General features: G+C 41.8%; 1 protein-coding gene across 2 annotated transcripts in view; it reads right to left on the reverse strand.

The window, feature by feature from the left end:
* The window catches only part of myo1d (myosin 1D), a 129,278-nt gene that overhangs the window by 59,694 nt on the left and 53,839 nt on the right, over positions 1-15,745 (reverse strand). For both annotated transcript variants that reach the window (XR_014602296.1, XM_084078890.1), the window contains exons 12-15: positions 8,889-8,959; positions 6,871-6,945; positions 5,979-6,111; positions 5,702-5,868 (exon numbers count right to left, since the gene is read on the reverse strand). Coding sequence is in view for 1 of the 2 variants with exons in the window: in XM_084078890.1 (XP_083935016.1) it covers positions 5,702-5,868; positions 5,979-6,111; positions 6,871-6,945; positions 8,889-8,959 (446 nt within the window). In the remaining variant the exon portion in view is untranslated. The remainder of the gene's footprint in view (positions 1-5,701; positions 5,869-5,978; positions 6,112-6,870; positions 6,946-8,888; positions 8,960-15,745) is intronic.

Genomic DNA, 15,745 nt, shown 5'->3' on the forward strand with positions numbered 1-15,745 from the left:
TTTTTTGATCGTTTTTCATGACCATCTATCATATGGCCGAGTTTCATAAAAAGCGTATGCACGGTTCAGCCAGAACTGGCAAAAACGGCAGAAGAAGAAGAAGAAGAAGAAATGGAATAATGCGAATAACAATACGGGTCCATGCTGGAAGCCTGGCCCTGTAAAAAAACAAGATAAGGTATTTCCAACTGAAAAGTATAATATAGCATCACTGAAGCCTAAACTCTATATAGCACAAGGAAAAGGACAAGTGGTCAAATTAGCAAAGTGCATCAATTGCTTTAGAAGTGTACACTGATTAACTAAAGGCAGGGCAACAGATAATGTTAAATGCAGTTTATTCAAATAATGTGTAAGAAACAGTACTTATGTTTTATAAATGTAGGAAAAGGGTGTTTGAACACCTAAAACTGCCCAACCCCAACATTCATTAATCATTCAGTTGAGCAGTTTTGTGATGTCAGGAGTGGAATAAGTCATCCTGGTAAATTCACCTCCCTATAAAGAAATACAAGGATACTTTTGCAATACAGTACTTTTACAGAGAGGCTTCCAGAGCATTGCAAACATAGCTGGTTTTGAATGCTAGACATTTACAATCTTCATTTATAGGCCAATATTGTAAGTACTGTGGATACAGTATGCAAATCTAGCAACTTCCTCCACTTGGATTGTGATTCAACCCTGCTACCTATCCAGTCACCTTCTCAGAACTTCCAATTCAAAGTCATTAAAACAACTGCTATTGTTGTTTAGACTAGTATGTAAATATCAGAAATGGTCACTTATCTGTTGCCCTACCTTGAACCCATTAAAACCGGGAAAGCATCTGTGTCATTTTAGATTTTAACCACTTTAACTATTATTTTATACTTTGGCTATTCAAAAATAGCAGATATACAAGCTCATAGCGCGTCACCTGTTCAGTGGGGAGTGCAACTGGGAAGGACAGCATGTTCGCACACGTCATGCCCTCTCGGTGCAACTTCTCAAAGTCAGGTAAAAAGAAACGGCTGGTGACTCCATGTGTATCAGGGGAGACACGTGGCGGACTACACAAGACCAATGGACTATACAGTACATATGGGGGGAATTGGCTAAATGACTAAAGAATAAGGACACTAATTACTGTGTAATGCTATTGAGATACTCCCATAGGAGTAGTACTTGCTGACAGAAGGACATAAAAAAGATTAAACTTGAAGCATATTCCAACTAGATACCCTCGAGGACTGGAAACCTTTTACATGGTTCAGTAAAGGTACATCATTTATTTAAAACCTAGTTTCTCCATGGAAGTGAGTATGCTCTGTTCCATTTCACACCACTTAAGGAGAACAGAAGTACTGTATAATACAGTCTGGTACAGACTAAACTGAACTCTTAATTAATATGACGGTACAGTGCTGCGCTGCTTTGACCTTTCTTTGAAAGTTATTTTTTTTATACATATTGTACAATACAAGTTCTTAGTAGTGCATGTCACATTATCTGTCACCAAGAGCTTTTAAAATCTTGTGATGTCAAAGCATAGAGCAGCTGTCATGTTATTTGCCGGTATAAGATCTTTTTAATTCCTATAATAGCAACGTTTGCATTGGCACAGGTCAGGTTATTTGCTGCTGTAAGTGCTTGTCAATATTTATTAGGACTGGTGGCCTCAGTGACTACTAGGAGTCAGAGAAGGAGAGACAGTAATGTAAGATATCACAACTAGAAGGCATTACTGCTTATTGGGATGTTCATTCACATAACATTGTTTGGTCTGTGTTGACAGTTGTGAGTCAGAGACAAACTACTTAACCCTATATATTTTGTTGACTGGGGTCCCCCATGGGTCTGTACTTGGTACACTTTTTTGTCCAAATCTCTTTGATGGAAAAAAACGATCTACCAGCACACAACACGTCGCGCATTGTGAGCTTGTAGATCTGCTATTTTTGCAGAATGTTCGCCTATTATGACAGAATGCCCTGAATAGGGACCCTAGCGTTCATGTGGTTAAGCCAGAACACATGGAGACATCTTGAGGGAAAGGGGGTCAGAGTGAGCCAATGAAATGTCTTCATCGAAATCCAAAAAACAGCCACATTTTGGTCCCCTAAGCATTTTCAGCCCGACTAGCACCACCAGTACAGATGGCAATGGCAGTCGCTCCATCCATCCGTCCGTCCGTCCAATACTGTGGTCCCAAACACTACAATATATCTCGAGTACTACTTGCCACAGAAAAAAAGTCTGGTTAAGCAAAAACTTAAAAGGAATAAAAACATGGGTTATTCCAGGACAGCAGTGATGCAGTCTTCCTGCCAAGGCAAAGACAGAGAGTCATCTACCATCAAGCCTTTCAACGGGATCCAATGCTTGTCATTTCACCCAAGTGCCAGGGACTGCCAGGGACTGATGTCACACCAAGTTCAGATACAAAATCAGTGTGGGTGGGTATCACAGGGAGGGTCTTAGATCAGTTTTACACAAACAAAAAAAGCAAACATTCATAACCTAATCTACTATTCCACCCTAATGGATTCTAAGAGAATGAGACAGCTGGTAAATACAAGCAATGCCAAGATGGAGACGAGGTGTGCATGTGTGTTCATGAGTGTGAGTCCAACATGTTGCGTTGGTGCGTGCGTGCGTGTCCACACATTTTGTTTGCACATTTGTCTAATTACATGAGGGACAGCTTAGCCAGACAGACCTTATGATTCTGTTATTTATATCAAATCATTATGGGCCATTTGGTCTGAGAAATGTTCGATGTAAACATAATATACAAAATATCCTCCTGTTGACTTAAAATATTAAAACGTGCTTCCATCCTAGAAAGACTGCATTCAAATACGCCTATGATGTTAAGAGCTCATGCTTTTACGCCTTTGTGGTAGCGTGCGTGAGAGGACTGTGCCGGATCTTATCCGATGTGAGTGACTTGGTGCAGTGACATCAGCACTGTCGCATCGCTCCCTCTCGTCCTCTGCAGGGAAACACGAGGTGACATGTGAGTGTGAGTGTGTGTGTGTGTGTGTGTGTGTGTGTGTGTGTGTGTGTGTGTGTGTGTGTGTGTGTGTGTGTGTGTGTGTGTGTGTGTGTGTGTGTGTGTGTGTGTGTGTGTGTGCGTGTGTGCGTGTGTGGCTCCAAGGAGCCCTCTCTCTCACCACCGCTACCCTCCTACTGTACATGTATCTCTCACGTGACTGGATCTTTCAGCTTATAGAGCTGTGTTCCTGTTTTTGGTATACTCGATTGTCCTATTCTATCATGCGCTTCGGCCAACACAGGACATTCTTTTGACCATTTTCGGCGAGTGACTTTAAAGGAAGAAAACAGATCCCAACGGATTGGGACAGGTGGACATTTGTGATGTAAAGCTGTTCTAAAGATTATTTGTATTCTCATCTCCACATTAAAATATGCTGCACACAGTGCACAGACACCCCCGCCCCCCAATTCATTACAACTCAGCCAGTGTGTTGCATGGCTGCTACTGGTCAAGGGCAGAGGACGAGAATCCTCATGAGAAAACCAATCATCTGTGAAGTGAAATGTTCCTGACATCTCTGACTGAACACAGAGGAAGAGGGGACTTGCGTGCTTCCTGTACAGACAACAAACTATGCAAAGCCAGCTGAACATAAGCAGGTTGGGCCACCAAGTCACTGTGTTGCGTATGTTCTCTAACCACTATTTAACAAGATATATTGACTGAGAACATATCCATGGCCTCAACTTGAAGGCAGTTCTTGCATTTGGATGAAGGGTCCATACATTATTCACACTCACACACGGAGCTGTGTGGCTCCACCATGATGCTACTGGCCACTGAGCAAAACCTCTGCTGAAGCTGGTGGGAGATCAGAGTCTTGCTTAAAGACAAAGGCACATGCCTGTTTTGGTCATGTCATTATATTATTTATTTATTTTTGAAATCTTCAAAATTAGCAAAAATAGCATTGCTATGCGACACATTGTGAGCGTCTTCATCAGTTATTTTTGCTATTCGCGGTACGACGAAGTATACAGGCCTTCAGACGTAAAATATAAGTTGTGAACGGAGGGGAGAGGTGTAACTCCCTCCCCCAGAACCCCCCCAGCCAAATGGGAGAATCAAATTGGTGGTCTTTCCATCACAAGCCTGTTTCTCTAAACCCCCAGTCTCCCTCGATTGTGCAGAGCAGTTTAATAATCTTGATATGCTATCTACATTTTGCGTGGCTGATCTATGCAGGAGAAATCTATATTTCCATCATGTCGACAAATGTAATTCCATCGACTGGGGAAATAAATACCCAGTCTAAAGCTGGCGTGTGCTGAAACATAATAAATAGAAACAATAGTGTCAATACATTTACACCATCGGAGACAATGAGCACCAAGACCCCAGTTATTTCTTCAACTTTGAGTCTCTAAATGATATGTTTTAACCATGAACACTTCAGCTTGGCTTCAACGTTTGTTTGTGAAGTGTGATGCTGCTGCTTTTGAAAGGGGTTGAATAAACAGTACATCATTAGCTCTGAACAGATGGGTGTGATGCTGCTAATAACGACCATTCTGGGAATACAGTGCACGACGTTCAGCATAGATAAGTCCAACAGAGACCAGGGTAAGAATCTACATGCAGACTGGGATCAGAATGGCATTAGAGATAATGTCAGCATGTATAAGTAAATATTCCAGTATCAAAAACTCTACCTAAATGTAACCATAATCTTGTTTAAATAAAGTATTCATTCATTCATAAGCTTACCAAAAACACAATAATTATTGTTTAGCTATCATTGACTGTCTTCCATCCTATAGTATGTTTAGGGCTTTTGGGAAGAAACGAAACTTATAGTAGTCACTTCAGATTCGCGCAAGTGGGTGGAGCTATGGGGAATTATTTTGTGTGTTCGATTATTCATTATTTCTCGGCGTGATTGATTGAATACTTTATTAGTCAGAAGCGTAAACAGCACCAGGTACAGTCAGACATTTAGTCTAAAAGGATAACACAAAAAGTCCTGGGGACTTGTTTCCATTGTGGTCCTATGAGTACTTGATATCTACAGATAACGTTTGATTGAATATATACACACAACTGTGTTAACAGCGGGGTTACACTCCTTTTTCACTGCAGTAATACAAATTCTATACCGTCTCAACCCTGTATGCACCCAAATGGCATGCTTTTTAGAAGTAAAAATAAAATGTGTATGTCTCCTGCAAAAATAACATTAACAGTTAAACTCAAAAAGTGGTTTGAATACATACATTAAAGTAAACAAAAGTGCATCCATTTTGACCCATCAGGTCTTCAGTTTGCATTGATAAAATCTGATGAACTAGAATAGTGTGTAGACTAGAGAGATTAGAATGTGGGTCCTCACGACTCTCAAGGAGCACATGGTCTGTGCACTAAATGGCTGAGCAACCAGACAACCATTTTTTAGCTCAACTTTTTATCCTACTACTTGGCATTTGGGCTCATGCATGGGAGGCCTCTCGCTGCTTCTACTACTAAATCACACAAACAACTGATAAACTACGATCACGTACAGTAGGCGGCCACCCCTCCCTTTCCCATGCCACATGGCTTCTTCTCTCATGATTAACACCAACACATCATTATGTATTCGATGTTGTCCATGGCATTATCCTTTATCCTTCATTAACTTGTTCAAAGGGCTAAGATCTGGTTGGTGACAGGCTACCGTACCTCTGTAGGAAGCGGGGATAAGTCTGTCGGTAAGCGAAGCCGGCACGACGGACTCTGACGTTCTCCAGCAGTCCCAGGTACTCCACCTGGTGTCGGCAGCGCTCGTGCTCAAACAGCAGAGGGGACTTGACATCATTGGGTTTGATGCAGCGCACGTAGTAGGGTTCCTACACAGGAAAACACATGGCCAGTTGGGGAGGGGGGGGGGGGACAGTTAGATAACAAGCGTATGAAAACCTGACTCAGAATTTAATTAACGGTCCTTCCCCCCCTTCACCTTGCAAGCCAGGTTCTCTACCAACAAGATCATGGAGTTCTTGAAGAGTGTGCCGGCAGTCAGGGGACGCTTGGTGACCTCAGTGATGCTCAGCTTGCCTTCTGGCCACATTGCCTTCAGCACAGTGTTGGAACTGGACAGGAACAAGACCAATATGTAAGCTACAGCTGGAGCAGCAATAGTGGTTGGAAAAATCTGTGTTATAAATAAACTAGATATAATCCCAGCAGCTCTTTTTACCTGGCAACTTTCTTAATCAAACACCTTATATATGTTCCCCGGGTTCCATGTTCCCCGCTTTCACTAACCTTAATCCTAAGGTAAGTGGGGAACATAGAACCCGGGGAACATAGAAATGACCCCCTTTTGACCAGGGCATCAGTTTCTTGATGCTTTAATATTTGGAGTAAGCAAAAGCTTTTCTCATTTACTTTGGTTGTTGGACTGATTGTTTCCTCCAATTTCGGGTCTATAATTGATTATGCATTAAATAACGGCACCAACTTTAGCTTGTCCAAAACCTTATGAAATGTACAGTACTGTAGTAAATTCAAAAGAAAGACCGGGGAGGATTATGTAAGGCCCACTCACATCAACAGAGAAGAATCTGACAACAAAAACCCAGACAAGACGAGATGAGGCAAGTGGGAGATAAGAGTGAGATTAATAAGCCTTGTCCTGAGTTGTTCAGCGCTTCAGGGGCTGTTGTACAATCAAAGAGCTGCCCGGAAAATGTGTGTGTGTGTGTGTGTGTGTGTGTGTGTGTGTGTGTGTGTGTGTGTGTGTGTGTGTGTGTGTGTGTGTGTGTGTGTGTGTGTGTGTGTGTGTGTGTGTGTGTGTGTGTGTGTGTGTGTGTGTGTGTGTGTGTGTGTGCGCACATGTCAACTCTTACCTGTTGTACAGCAGCCTCTTAAAATCCTGGAAGAGAGTGTCTTTGTTCTTATCAATAAAACCCAACACGGAGTACCTGTGGAAGCAAAGGTGCACAAACACACACAACCACACACAGTCATTAAAATCTTACCAAAATTACATGAACAATTGAGTCAGTCAATGCTGACTCAATTGTATGCTAAACATCACTGAGCCGTCATGGACGTTTGTAATCAACAGCGAATCAATGTTTTGTTAGGGACTATTTAAAATACTTCAATATGTGCTTTAAAATGCAATAAACCCCAATAACAATGTAACCTTTTTTTGGTTTCTTTTTACAACTTTTCCTCCCCAATTTAGTCGTTATGCCAATTAATTCCTCCGCCAACACACATTTCAGTGTTGTCACTGCTGACTCACCTGACAGTGAGGAGCCTCCACCGGGAGGACGTAGAGCCTTCGTCCTACTCCTCCCACCCAACACTCCCTGCTGACAGGTGCCGCCCCAGCCCGTAGGAATACATGCAGAGACACCCTCCCCGCGGGGCTTCCCTTCCCCGAACACGGGCCAATTGTGTTCGTATACAGTAGCTCGACAAAACCGGATGCACCACGGTGGATTCGAACTGACAAACCTCTGCGCTGGTGGGCAGATACTTTAACACTGCGCCTCCCAAGTGCCCATAACAATGTCACCTTGATGAAAAAGTCACTGTGGAATGTGTTTAATGTATGTACTTGAAACTAGAAAGTAGAACTAGAAAGTTTCAATTCTCTGCATGGTTTCATACCATACTGAATGTAATCCAGTGGCTTACTCAAAAATAGAACAAATCACGATATGCTTTGGAAAATGGTCAGCAGTAGCATCAACCATACTTGCAAATCATAAAAAAGGGTCTGTGACCAAAACTGTTTGAGAAACACTGCTCTAATTCAACCCAGCACTGACTGACACAAAGACTAACCTCCTAACTATAAGTAGGATATAGGCTCAGCAGCTCAACCATTTAACCTGAGAGCTGCTTTATGCTTGTAATTCCCCGAGTCCTGTCTTATCGGGCCATAGTTAATGTATGCTTATGTTTAATGCATGCTCGCCTTAGTGATCAGTGTACCATAAATAGCCAGGCAGGGTGCTATAAGCTCCTGCCTGCGCTAAGTGGCTCAGGGATCAATCAAGTTGTGAGAGTCAGGGCCTCTCCCCTGGGTAACTGTAGCTTCCCACACAGATGGGCTCAGAAACAGCGGCTCAACGTGTTACATAGGATGTAGGCTTTATTCATTTGAATGATGTCCAAGAGCTATGAGGATTGGGAATTTAGGATGTCACCTTTAACACCATCATGTGGTGACAATTTGATGTAATTTTGTTTGTGTGTGTTAACAGTGTTTTAACAATATTGTGTCACAACAATTCTCAACATCATGGCTTGCATTTTACTCTTGTCTTTGCTCAATTGCAAGTGTAATAACAAAGGGTCTGAATATTTATGTAAATGGTAATGGTTATTTCAGAGTAATGTGTGTGTGTAGACTGAAAAAAATGAATTGAATATTAGAATTAGTCTGAAACATACTGAGTTTATTTTTATTTATTTTTTTAAGTTGAAAGGGTCAGAAAACTTTCTGTATGCACTGTAGAACAAAAATCTAGACTTTCACTCTCTACATTAGGTTAACTCTGGATCAAGTGTACTGCTCTCCCCTGCACCCTTGAGCAAAGTGCTTAACACCAATCTCTGCCACTGCAGCTGCCTCCGGTATTGCACAATGAAACTAGCCCATTCTACAAGCTCACAACGCGTTGTATCGCTCACAGTGCGATCTACAGTACAAGCACTGTGAGCTTGTAAATCGGCTATTTTCGGCACGCAACACTGGCACGCAACCAAGTATGAATCAGACTTAACAACAAAATGTTCTGAACGCATGTAAACGTACAAATGTGAACCAAGGCGGTGCCAAGGAAAGAGCTGCCCTGGGTAACAGCCTTCATGGATAGATAAAAGTTTGAGTAACAAAGATACTTACACCACATCTCCTGCATAATGCCTTATACGGAAGTCTCTGTCAAACTCCAAACTCTTGTCAGTGGGTGAGAGCTGGAGAGAGAGAGGGAGAGAGGGAGAGAGAGAGAAAGGGAGAGCAATGAGTCATACAAGTTTTTCAAAGGAAGTTTTCCTCCAAAGAAAAAAGTCTCCGCATTTCAAACATGTGACACTTTGTGACTGACATGACTGATGGCATTACAGTAAAGAACATTGAACCCATTCTGGGAAATACATTTTAAAATATTATCTTCAGTTCATAGCTCCTTTGAGCTCTGATGTTTTAGGCCATATTTGAATTGCACACACATAGCAACTTTATTTATTAATATGACATTATAGACAGTTAACAGCAGTTAGTCCAAATGTTAAACATTTACCAAAAAAGGTCCATATTTTATATATACTAGACCAAATTGAAAGTTGCTGCCATAATGGACTGGGGATCCATTAGATTGTGATTGTGTTTGTACATGGAAGTGTTCCCCACTCCATTAGCCATCTCCTCACATGACCTGCCAGCATATTTGGGTCACACAATAATTATTAGCGTTGGTTTTCAGAGTCCAGCAAAGGCCTGCCACCTCAGGACTATTCAGGCCACATTATGTCGGGTGAATTACACAGCATCATCAACCAGATACTGTACTACATTGATTTTACAGTCAACAAAACATTCTGCTGCTAGTTGCACTGTACTTGAGTATAAGTATTTAGTTTTGTCTCCTGCATAAGGAGACAGAGAAATTAGTGAAAAGTTTTGCAACAAAACAAAATGCTAATTCTTCAGTGTTCATTTCATTCTGAGAGAGTGAAAGAATTGACCATTTGTACACTCTCAGAGTTAAATGAACACTGAAGAATTTATCGGGTACCATCTCAACCAGGTCTACCGGACTATTCCCCCACCCGGGGACCCTCTGTGCAAAGACAGAATGTTAAGTAGTATAAAGGCTCAGAGAAGACACTGAGGTTGACTGTGAATGTGTGTGTGTGTGTGTGTGTGTGTGTGTGTGTGTGTGTGTGTGTGTGTGTGTGTGTGTGTGTGTGTGTGTGTGTGTGTGTGTGTGTGTGTGTGTGTGTGTGTGTGTGTGTGTGTGTGTGTGTGTGTGTGTGTGTCAGGCATGCAAACAGCCCGAGGTGAAAAAGGTGACAACATGTTGTTTTCTTTCGGGTCAGGTGTCACACAATTGCTCTATTTGGGTTCAAAAAGGTGACTGTAGCTGAAAAGTGACACTTTTGCATGTCTGGTGTGTGTGTGTGTGTGTGTGTGTGTGTCTGTGTGTGTGTGTGTGTGTGTGTGTGTGTGTGTGTGTGTGTGTGTGTGTGGGGGGAGAATGAGCGACAGAGACATTCAAGAGAGTTGTGGGAGTGATGGAAGAAAAGTGGGAGAGAGACAGACAGAGAGTTCTGTGCAGATGACAGCAAGAGACAGTAAATATGAATCAGTGAAATATGAATGAGGTGTGTGTGTGTGTGTGTGTGTGTGTGTGTGTGTGTGTGTGTGTGTGTGTGTGTGTGTGTGTGTGTGTGTGTGTGTGTGTGTGTGTGTGTGTGTGCGCGTGTGCGCGTGCGTGTGTGTTCATGCATGTTTGTGGGGACTGCCTGCCACAGTACCAGGTACTGACATCTCTATGTAGGCCATGGAATTGAGGGGAGCAGGTGGAAATGCATAATCTACCGCAGCTCTCCGACAACTGCTAATGACTGTGTGTGTGTGTGTGTGTGTGTGTGTGTGTGTGTGTGTGTGTGTTAGCGTGTTTTCCTTTCAACTCAAGTAATGCAAGCTACGGTAGATAATTAGTAATTAAATAGGATGACTTCATCTGCTATTTCAAGGCTTGTAACAAGTTTGCCATGCAGTTCGTTGTGTGCTTGTGTGCCTTTGTGTCCCGATCCCGACGACCGTTGGTGCGTGTAACCCGCCCCATCTCTCTCCCCGTTTCCTGTCAGTCTACAGTTCATCTACCAAAATTATTTTTTTTTTAAATATATATATATATAATAATAACTATAAAAAAAAAAAACAAAGGGAACAATTTCTAAATTAAACCAAGCATCAATCTTTTTCTGCATGAAGTTTTGTACAACATGTTTTCATACCACTGCATATTGAACAACATACATACCCTGAAACAGTATATCTGTTCCAATATTATTATGATTTTATCTGCCAACAGATATATCAGTCGCCTATAAGCATTTGTATACAGCCAACAACCAACCTATCTGCATTCATTTCATATCAAACTTCAATGATTCTGTCCATTATGGTGGAGGGCATGTGACTTTTGTCTGGGCGTTATTATAAAATGTTCTCTGTGTCAAAGTGACGCGCTCAAATATTAAAGGAGTTTGTCATCTGAAAAACAAACAGTGACAGAAGCACCAGAGCACGAAAAGCTACTGCCTGAGAGAGAGATTACATTCACTACTGTCATTCATAAAAAAACGTATTAGTAGTGAGAGAGAGGGGCAGAGAGAGAAGAGAGAGAAGCTGAAGCAAAAACATCCTAGCTCTTATTACACTCACAATGCCAAGGTGGGAGAAGTGATTAGCATACCGTCGCTGTCGGATGCCGGACGGAAAGCTTTTATGACCAAAACATTCAACAAATGGGGAAAAAAACCTGTGTTTCAAGGGATCCCGTATATGGATCCATGTAGTTATCATTTAGTTAGCTCTTGTTAATTCCTTTCACTGGTTAAATATTTTTAAAAACACAGACAGGCTTAACCACTTTCAACCAAGAAAGAAAGACAAAAAAAGGCAAAAACTGAAAGAGAAGGATGGAAAAGGTTGAAAGAAGGGTAGACTTTTATCATGGCGGTGCTGCATTTTACAGTACCTTGATACTGCCACACTCATCTGAGCCAATACAGTGTGCCTTCTCACTGTGAAGTAATACGATGACTCATTCAAGATCGTGAGGCGCACACATGCATGCATGCATGCACACACACATGCATGCATGCATAGACTTATTGATGTGCCAGTTTGTGACTTAATTCACAACGTTTTGAAAATATTTTGAACCCCCCTCCCTCCGAACTCCCCTACACACTTCATAATGTCCAGTAGAAACAATGCAAGCTCTCCACCCGCTCCCGAAGCTCTCACAACCTTCTTAACCCATTAAAACAGGGAACGCATCTGTGTAACCACTTTAACCATTACTTTGGCTATTCAGAAATAGCAGATATACAAGCTAAATGTCTATGAGCTGGTATATTTTTGAAAAATCGTGAAAATGTGTGAAAATCTTTGAATATATATATTTTTTAAAACATTTTTAACTCAAATCTTTGCTTCATATTTTGAGATGGGGGTCCGCGGCCAAATACATAGAATTTTGGAGGTCCTTGACATGAAAACAGGTTTGGGAAACACTGATATAGCAAGCAACATATGTTTTTCACAAAACTGTTAGGATTTAGAAAACATTTTGTAGTATCGGAACCTCAGGCCTTAAAGGGTTAGTTCAGATTTTTTGAGTATTTTCTGTAGGAAATACTTACCATTAATATAGTGGTTGCAAAGGTATTAATTGATTGCCCGAGTCCCGTGGTCAGAGTTATGGTCCGTTTCTGATAAATATGAAGTAGTTCCGGTAGATTAGTAGATTTGGTGGGGGCCGCTCATTAAAAATAAATAAATTAATAAAACTAACGTCATTTGTATTGTTGACCTATTTCTACCATATAGGGCAGGTTTCGTTCAATTTCGACCCCTCTGTCACATGGTACTAATGTTTGTGTCCAGAATCACTGCGCCGTTGCAGCCTACTCACGCACAAAATATATGACACAAAAAATAGTACCATGTGACAGAGGGGTCGAAATTGAACGAAACTTGCTCTATATGGTAGAAATAGGTCAACAATACAAATGATGCTAGTTTTTTAAATGTATTTATTTTTAATGAGCGGCCCCCACCAAATCTACTAATCTACCGGAACTACATTCATATTTATCAGAAACGGACCATAACTCTGACCACGGGACTCGGGCAATCAATTAATACCTTTGCAACCACTACATTAATGGTAAGTATTTCCTACAGAAAATACTCAAAAAATCTGAACTAACCCTTTAACTCATTCACTGCCAGACTTATTGCTGGCCGCGTTTGCCCACTGCCAGAGATTTTTCATTGAAAAAAAAAAAGTACTCTGGAGCTGAGATACAGAATTCTTAAGCTTTAAGTTAACAAGGAAGTGGATGGGAGTCTTTTCCTTGGAAAAATCATATCACCTTGGTCTTTGGGTCAAAAAAAAAAAAAAAAAAAAAAAAATTAAATTAATAATTACGTTTTTTACGTCTGTGGCAGGTTTGGTAAACGGGAATAATTACGTTTATTACGTCAGTGGCAGTGAATGAGTTAATGGGTTAAAGACAAATTCAACCACAAAGGATCCTTTGAAGGTCAATTTGAATACAAGGATGTCTGGCATATTATCAGCAGTGACGTTCTTTCACCAGAAATGAGTGTTCCATAGACTGTACAAAATAAGTGCGTTCGTGAAGTGCCTGTAAGTAAGCGTCTGCTCTAACATCCCATAGCTTGCTCTGCAATTTGCTTGGGGCGGCAGTGGCTCAGGAGGTAGAGCGGCCGCTTGGGAACCGGAAAGTTCCCAGTTCGATCCCGAGCTTCCCCAGAGTTAGTGACGAAGTGTCCAAGACACTGGACCCCTAATTTTCTCCCGATGAGTTGGTTGGTTTCCTCCACAGTCGGTGTGTGAATGGGTGAATGTAAAGCACCTTGGATAAAGGCGCTATATAAATGCACCATTTACTTGTTTGTTTTGCCAGATAACAGTCTCTGAAGAGGGTACTCGGCACAAGACATGGATGTGACAATAGGCCATTATAGGATGACAAATTGAAAAAATGAGCCAATTAGGAATCGGTCAAGTAATTAGCATGCAGCAGCGTGGAGTTGTTCCAAACGCTGTTGAATCCAACTGGAACTAAATCATGGTACTGGCCCTTTCTTAAAAAAAAAAAACAGATGTCGAAAATGGGGCTATAGGGATGACTGTCCCTGTGGGCAATGTTTACATGTACCACAAGGCCAGACTGTCCTGTGTCAAAGCAAGGCTAATTCTAATTCATTTGGGAGCCCCTCGTCCCCACCCTGCTCCCAGGCCACATTTACATGAACACACACACACACACACACACCAGCTCAGGCAGTAATACAATTACCACCTCTTGCATACACAAATACACACACACACACACACACACACACACACACACACACACACACACACAGAGTAATATAATTACCACCTCTTGCATACACAAATACACACGCACGCACACGTGCACACACACGTGCGCACACACACACACACACACACACACACACACACACACACACACACACACACACACGTAAGATCACACATGCTCACCCATGCACACACACACGCACAGATGCACTATCAGAAGGGCAGGCAGGCTGTATTCATTGGCAGCCGACCTACCCTCATCCATCACTATCAATCCCACTCCACACACACACACACACACACACACACACACACACACACACACACACACACACACACACACACACACACACACACACACACACACACACACACACACACACACACACACACACACAGGCCCTGGCAGCTATCTGTAGTATTACCATGTGTCAGTGTGTGAGATTCAGCCTAATGCCTGTGTCAGATGGGAGGAGAAGGAAGGGGGAGAGCCAGAGGAGAGAGGAGACACATACTGGGAGAAGATGGAGAGGGCCGGTTAGAGGGAGAACAACACAATAGCAAACGGGAGAAGGTCAGAGCAAAGAGAAGAGAATTATACTCTAGATCAGGGGTCTTCAACGTTTTTCAGGCCAAGGACCCCTTGTCTGAGAGAGAGATACTGTACAGCAGGGACCCCAACTACATATTGCATAAAATTGTGTTGCATATTAAACTTTTTCATATATTTCATAGATAGCTTCATAGACTGATAGCACTATCGGTGTTATTTACACATGATCTTTTCTATTAATAGTATGTTGGATTCCTGTTAACTCATTCACTGCCACAATGATTGCTTTCCGCGTTTGCCCACTGCCAGAGATTTTTCATTGAAAAAAAGAAAGTACTCAGGAGCCGAGATACAGACTTCTTAAGATTTAAGTTAACAAGGAAGTGGATGGGAGTCTAGATCTTCGAAAAATCATATCTCCTTGGTCTTTGGGTCAAATTTTGAGAAAAAAAAAATTGAAGAAAACATTTTTTACGTTTTTTACGTCAGTGGCAGTATTGGTTAATGTGTATTTTCAGACATTTAACCACTCAATACCTTAAACCTGACCTCTGGCTCTGTAATTGGTCTGCTCTTTTTTCCCCCCTTCTACACCAAATCTCTTCGCTGAAAACAGCAGATCGACACGTTGTGAGCTTGTAGAGCTGCTATTTTCGGCAAAGGTTCCCCTCAGAATAGGGATGCTACGGTTCAAGTGATTAGTGAAAAAAGAAAAAAAGGTTCCAATCACACAAAGGTTTGGTGGCACCCCTGTAGTAACCTTGAGGACTCCCTAGGGGTATAAAGCCAAAGTATAAAATATTACTAAAATCTAAAATGACACGGATGCTTTCCTGGTTTTAATGGGTTAACTCAGAGTTAAATTAACACTCTTTTTACCATGTGGGTTGTGTAGGTTTGGGATCACAATGTTGGGGGTGGTGAACAATCAAGATCTTACAGAAGTGAGCTTGTAGGCAGAAAAAGTGTCAAGTGTCAAAACCCTGGCTTAATATTTCTCTCCTTCTCTCTCTGCCCAAAACTGACTGAGACAATGTACAGTTCTGTAAT

The sequence above is a fragment of the Gymnoscopelus microlampas genome (assembly GCF_963454915.1).
Source record: "Gymnoscopelus microlampas genome assembly, chromosome: 14".
In the NCBI taxonomy this organism is placed as follows: Eukaryota; Metazoa; Chordata; class Actinopteri; order Myctophiformes; family Myctophidae; genus Gymnoscopelus; species Gymnoscopelus microlampas.